We start from the raw sequence: 7,095 nt of genomic DNA on the forward strand, positions 1-7,095 counted from the left end.
TAATCTGAGTGATCTCAAGCCAGGGATCCAGAACTGCCTACAAGAACAGTTAACCTTTTGAAACCCAGTCCAAAGAGCAGATGTCTAACTATCACCAGGTTTTCAAAGGAATCCATGACCTTAAAATAGTTAGGAAGCATTAATTTACTGACTATATCCTTCCTTTTCCTGATGCCTCCTATTCCAGCACAAGTATCTCCCTCATGTGTAACAAAATGATATACTAAAAACTCAGGCCGTTATGGGTAGCTATTTTGTTTCCGAATTTAGAAGGTGTCAGGCTGGGAAAGTTACAGGCAAATATAACTTCAAAGGAGGAATACTTCACACAGATAACCCTGTATTTGTACCACTCACGCCATATAACTAGTTGTGTTGACTTCACATAAATTTAACTACCAAAGATATAATGAAATGGGCACTTTTTGAAAAATCACAAAGCAACATCACCTAAGCCGTTAGGAAATTAGAAGGGTTATTATATTACAATAAGCATGTCCCTATAAATCACTTTCTAACAGTGCAATTCTAGAGAAAGAAGTAAAATTAACATTAACTTTTTGCTTAACTGTACGTCCATAGATAGTTGCCTATTTTGCCCAAAGGGCATTAGAAGCTCTTTTAGGACACAATCGAAAGAACTAAACATCTAAATGAGGGCCTAATAACTTTTAAAAAGTCATACCCAAGATAATACAATGATGCTGATTGAAATATAATAGTGTACATATATATTTAATATAATCTATCTAAAATATGCTCTAGACACAATTAAAATGATTCTTTAAAAATGAAATGAGCCATATGATCCTCATTCTCTCTGAAAGAGGTATTAGAATAGTTTAAAAAAGCAAATACATTATTTGTTAAACATCAAAGTTTCCTGATTTCTTTCATAGGCTGCTATGTATATCTAATGATTTTCACTTGCTAAATGGATTTTCATCACTGTATTTTTTCCGATATTTATCTTATAGATGTAATTGTTTTACAGGCCAGGTTTTCTACACTTTTAAGCCCACACTGTACATGAATGATTTAGGTGTAATATCTACTAAAAATTGTGTTCAATGTCTGGTTCAGTAATAACATACATTAAACATTAAAAAAGCATAGGACTTAAGCAAAATGAAATACTTGAAAACACGGTAACTCAATAAATTTAAAAGTCTACTCTGCATATTTTTACACACGCCGAACAGATGTCACTTTGGAGACACCTCTTTTCTAGAGAGGAAGTTCTGCTACCAGAGACACTGAACCTTTTAGTGAAACATTCCATCACCAAAACCAGGAGGTCAGCTCCTGGAAATTTTTGAAAAATATTGTGATATCTATTGTATTTTTTAGGGGGGGGGTTAATAGCCTGCTCGTATTCAAGAAAGAAAAGCACAGGGAGAGCCATAGGAAAATATTTGCTTTAAAAGAAAACTAAACACGATTCCATTGCTTTACAAACACAGATCTACCTGTGGTAAAGCCCACCCAGCGGCATTAACACACAGAGCGCCGTCGCTAACAATCCACCTGCACAACATTGGGCATCACTCGATGAGTTGTTTCACAAAAAAAAAAACAAAACTGCGTGTGATGGTGTCAGTATGTATAAACACCAGACCACCCAGTAACGACTTAAAAATTATCAACTCGCTAACTCTGGTTTAACCAAACGAGAACATGCAAATACATAAATGCCAACCCTGGGAACTTAACGCGGGGTAATGGGTAGAAGGGGGTTGGATCGTCGAGTTATAATCCCACCGAAGAGCGGGTGAGCCACCTGTGATTTTAAGCATCTCTGCGTCTCCGCGAAAACGCCCCAACTAACCCTGGGCAACTTTGTACTCGGTGCATTTACTCTGCTTACTCAGTGTCCGTGGATGGGCTAGTCGCCCATCCAGGGCAATGTTTTTTGGCAAAATCAATCTGCAGGAAACAAATCATTCTTATCTCCATTCCGTCTCATCCCCGCACCCCCCCCCCCCCGCCCACGCCGGCCTCCCTCTCCCTCCCCCCTACTCTCCCCCTCCCCCACCCCGGCCCCGACAAAGTTATTTAAGTGCTGTGGCAGAGCGCACATCAGTTAGCAAAGTTTTCTCCCGCGAAGAAAGGCCACCTGTCCCGGCTACGGTTCCCACCTGTGCCAGAGCCCTCACAGCCGGGCGGAGGACGTCCCACGCTGCGTGGGACACGGGGGGGGCCAAGGGAGAGGGGGCGGGGCGGGAAGGTAGCTCCGGGGTCTTGGGCAAGGGCTGCGGAGGAACCGGGCGGCCCCAACCTCGCAGGAGTTCGTTCAGGGGCTGCAAGAGAAGGCAGGAAGGACATCCGGGCAACGGGGAGCGGAGTGGTGGCCCGTGACCATTCTCTCTACCTGCGGTCCTCCTGGCGGTCCGGGCGAGCAAACGGCCACCGCACTTCCCTTCATTCCCGACGGGATGAGACCCCCGGCTTCTCCCCGGGCCGCGCGGGCCTGGGCTCCGTCCTCCGTCCTCGGCGACCGCAGCGACAGCTCTGCTCCTGGGCGGGGGCACCGCTCCCCCCGAGCCGCGGGGGCCCCCATCCCCGCCCGGGCTCCCGGCGCCACCGGCCGGGCGCGAGGGGAGGCGGGGGCCGTTCCCCTCGGGGGGGGGGGGTGAGACGCGGCCCGGCCCCCCGCACCGCCCCGGGGCGGCCCCGCGCGCCCGCGCGCGCTCGCCGGACCCAGCAGGGGGCGCCGCCGGCGGGACGCGCCCCCCGGCTCCCCTCCGCCGCGCCCCCTGCCGGCCCCAGAGCCGCGCGCCCCGCACGACCGCGCCCCCCGCGTGCCGCCCGTCCCACCGCCGCGAGCCCCGACAGCACCCCGGCGCCCCCTCCCGCCCTCCGCTCGCCCCCCACGGTCGCGCACGCGCGCGTGTCGCTGAGCAGGGCGCTCGCAGACCCCCCGCTCCCAGCCGGCTCCTCCAGGCTGCCCGCGGGGGGCGCCCTCCTGCTCCCCTCCGGCCCTCGGGCGCCCGCCTCGGGCATCCCGGGCCTGGGGCTCGCGCAACCACCCCTCTTCCCACCTGGGCTCCGGGCCGCCCGCTGCAACAGCCGGCGCATTTCCTAATTTAGGGCGTCCCCGCCGGGGGCATGGTCCCTTGCAGGAGGCTCGAGAGCCTTGCCGACCACCACTGGGGCTCCGGAAGCGGCGCCCTCTCCTCGTCGACACTCCTGCAAAGCAAGGGCCGGCCCCCGCCGCGAGGAGGCACCCCGCGGGATGGGCGGAAGCCTGGTGCCGGCAGAAATGCCGCCGCACACCACCAGCTCCCTGCGTAGGGCTCCTTCGCAGCGAGCGCTGATCATGACTTTTACGAAGCCGCTTTTACTCTGGTTTTCCCAGGCCTGGAGAGGTGCGCCCCACTGTGTTTCCATGGCCTCCAGGTATCCTGTGAGTGCTGATGTACCTCAATCGTGGATTTTCTGGTTGCGTCCACACAGTTGCGCCCCTTTGTCCACACAGGAGGGTGAACTTGGTTTTATCATTTTTGTGTCTGGAGAATGGTTTGGGTATCTGAAGACGTTTGGTGAATGTGCTCGGGAGGTAAATTCTCTCCTTCCTGCAAGGATCATTTTGATGTGTTTTCTGATTTATTACCGTTTATTTATTTAGAGAGAAAGCGTGAGCAGGAGAGGGGTGGAGGGAGAAGGAAAGAGAAGCCCGAGCAGGCTCCTTGCCCAACGCGGAGCCCTTAGCCAGGCTGGATCTCAGGACTGGGAGATCAGGACCTGAGCCGAAATCCAGAGTCAGGTTTAACCAACTGAGCCACCCCGGTTGCCCCTAGTTTCTGATTTTTTTTAAATGGAGTTATGCTACCGTATTGGGAACCAGATGGAAACATAAAGATCCTGGAGAATTTAAACATGTCTTTCATGTAACAAAATGAATAGTCCCAAGGCGGAAATGTTTCTAATGCTCAGATTACATGAAAGCAAACTTTTTCAAAAGTAGAAATGGGGGGGGGGGGGGTAAGTCAGTGTCCAATAAGAGAAGTCCAACGAAAGGTTTCGTATCACCTCATAGGTGATAGTGACAACCATTTCTTTCAAAAACTTCACTCTCACAAGGATAAATAAGATTGATACAGGTTGCGCTATATTATTAAGGACATATGAATCATTTTCTATCTGTTTTGCAGGCAGCGTAGTGAAAAGAATTGCGAACTGTTGCTCTAAAAATGTCCTTACTATCCAGCAAAGGTTGCAGGGTGTACCTTTGTGTCAAAGAATTCAAGTTATTAATTCATTTTCACTGCCCAAACTAATACTATCTCAGAGTCAGGACTTCTTTTCTGTTGCCTTAGAAAGAAATAACTGGCAACAGTTTGATGCTGTGGAGGGTGAGAACACAGAGGATTCAGAGCACTTGCCATAATTGTCCTGGCAGGAAAGCTAAATACAGCCAAAGCAGTGTATGGAAAAACCCCAGTCGTGTGTACAAGGGCATGACGGCTCCAGTTTGAGCACCCTATCAGTAAAAAATATTTTGAGCGACCCGGTACATGTATATTTATTTGTAAATTATATGCATTTGTGAAGATACAGTATGTTACATGCCTGAAGTTAACATATTACATTGGAAAACAAATAGAAACTTAAAAAGGAAAGATAAAGGTACACAGGGGAAAAGTATTGGAATAAATGAGGATCTCTGCACACGGGCTCCCCAATGGAACAACCATAGTGGTGCAAAGTTTTAAAAACAATCATTTAAAGTGTCTGGAAATTGTCCCAAGGGCATACAGGCAATGAAGGAACATTTGTTCATGAAAATCTACTAAATCTTGATAAGAAGAGCAAGAATCTGGGCATCTGGTCAACGCCATGGAAACTCTGCTCTGGAGGAATGTGGACAGAGAAGATGGCCTCTCTCCCCAGTTCCTGGTCTAGGATATCGGCTTCTCCCTGGGAGGGGCAGGCCTCCACCCTTCTCAGCCCCAGTCCCCAAGCTGTGTGCAGACGTGGCTGAGGGGTGTGGGGCTTTCCACCTATCCAGCCACCACTGGGGGTGGGGGGGGTGGTGGTGGGAGGTGTGGAAGCTCTATGCCAGGTATAGCGGGGTAAGAATATTGGGCTTCTACTAATGACCCCACCATAGCTTACTCATAGGGTGGAGGTTCCTCCTTGGAAGAGGAAAATTGAAAATAAATAGCAAGGGCTACAGACCCCAGTCAGTGCCCTGCCCATAGAGCACAAGGGTCACTGTGAAGGAAAAGGCTGCTGCCTGCCTCCAGCTCTGGGGCAGCGGGGCAGAGGTTCTGGGCAGTGGGAAACACAGGCTGTAACATGGCCCCATAGCTCTCCCTGAGAAGACGGATTTTATTTCGAAGAGGGTGTGGGGAAGCTCATACCTAAGGACCCAGTGGAGATCTTGGTAATGAGCAATTAACAGGACGTTGGAAGCTCCGTGATAGCAAAAAGCTAAATGGTGGACCCGCTAGGAATTTAAGAGAGAAACCCAGGGAAAAAGAAAAGAGCTCCCCCCACCGCCCCACCACCAGGGTGGAGGAAACCTCAGAGACTGGCCTCAAAGATTACTCCTGCAAAGGGACTGGACTGTAATTGGATCCAACTGAGGAACAGTTTATGCCTAGGTGTTGTTGAAAATAACAGGGAAATCAGCCAGCAATCAGTGGAGGCTAAGAACTGAGTGTGATACGCACAGAGGCAAACCAGCCAGAAGTTCAACAGGGACTTTGGGGACAGGAGTCTCAGAGGCTAAACTGACCAAGAAAGAAAAGAGGAAAGACTCAAATTCTTCAAGCCAGGAGTGAAAGAGGGAGCATCAATATCAACCTTAGAGAAAAGGATTTTCAAGGAATACTGCGGAACAACCGTGTACTGACAAATTATGTAATTTACATGATATATGCAAACAAATGCAAAAGAAGGAAACGTGTTCCCTTCCTTCAACCACGCACAAAAGTTAACTTAAAATGGGTCACAGGCCTCGTGCAGGAGCTTAAAGAAAAGACTCCTAGAAGAAAATACCAGAGTCAATCCTTGTAACCTTGGGTGGGGCACTCATAAGCAACAAATGAAAAAACCGGACAAATGTGGCTTCACCAAAATTAACAAGGTTTTGCCATCAAGAAAGTGAAAAAACAACACACTGAGTGGGAGAAAATATTTGCAAATCACGTATCTAACAAGAGACTTATAACCAGAGTATGTAGAGAGAACTTTAACAACTCTGCAATAAGACCACTCTGTTAAAAACAAGCAAAAGATCTGGATAGTTATTTCTCCAAAGAAAATGCACAAATAACCAGTAATTGCATGAAAAGATACTCAAAACTATTAGCCACTAAGGAAATACAAACCAAAATCACAATGAGATACCACTCCACACCCTCTAGAAAGGCTATAATAAAAGGAAAAAGTAGGGGTGCCTGGGTGGCTCAGTTAAGTGTCCGACTTCAGCTCAGGTCATGATCTCCCAGGTTGTGAGTTCAAGCCCCGTGCCGGGCTCTGTGCGGACAGCTCGGAGCCTGGAGCCTGCTTCAGATTCTGTGTCTCCCTCTCTCTCTGCTCTCCCTTGTTCATGCTCTGTCCCTGTCTCAAAAATGAATAAATACTAAAAAGATAGGAAGACAAATAATAGCAAATTGTTGACAAGGATGTGGGGCAACACTTCTTTTAGTATGCCAAGAGACATAAAAATGTGTTTTCACACAAACACTTGTATGCACATGTTTATGGCAGCATTATTCAGAATAATCTAGAAACAACAGAAATGTTCAACTAATGGATGAATTAAAAAAATGTACACCCATACAACGGGATTCAGCTGTAAACAGTAATGAAGGACTGTTACAATACTGCCATACGGATGAACCTTGAAAACATGCAGGGTGTCACAAAACTGGTCACAAAACATCCACATTATGTTATTTGACTTACGGAAAATGTCTGGAAGAGACACTGAGGGGGTGATCACTGCACGCCTCTGTGGATATACTCAAAATCTCTTAATTATATACCATAAGTGGATAAATGTTTATGGTCTGCTAATTATATCTGAATAAAGGTACTAAACAAAGTGCTTATAAATAATAATAGTCACGTGCCCCCAACCCC

General features: G+C 48.1%; 1 protein-coding gene across 4 annotated transcripts in view; it reads right to left on the reverse strand.

Moving 5' to 3' along the window:
- Positions 1–2,611, reverse strand: part of SGCG (sarcoglycan gamma) — a 129,257-nt gene extending 126,646 nt beyond the window's left edge. For 2 of the 4 annotated variants that reach the window (XM_086715205.1, XM_086715191.1), the window contains exon 1: positions 2,372–2,607. In XM_086715205.1, the coding sequence (XP_086571331.1) occupies positions 2,372–2,560 (189 nt within the window). In that variant the 5' untranslated portion in view covers positions 2,561–2,607. Of the gene's footprint in view, positions 1–2,371 lie in introns of all 4 variants that reach the window. The other 2 variants (XM_025924472.2, XM_086715189.1) reach the window with 2 other exon arrangements.
- Between the last annotated feature and the right edge of the window lie 4,484 nt (positions 2,612–7,095).

Source organism: Puma concolor, chromosome A1 (assembly GCF_028749965.1).
Source record: "Puma concolor isolate L17-30 chromosome A1, mPumCon1.1.hap2, whole genome shotgun sequence".
In the NCBI taxonomy this organism is placed as follows: Eukaryota; Metazoa; Chordata; class Mammalia; order Carnivora; family Felidae; genus Puma; species Puma concolor.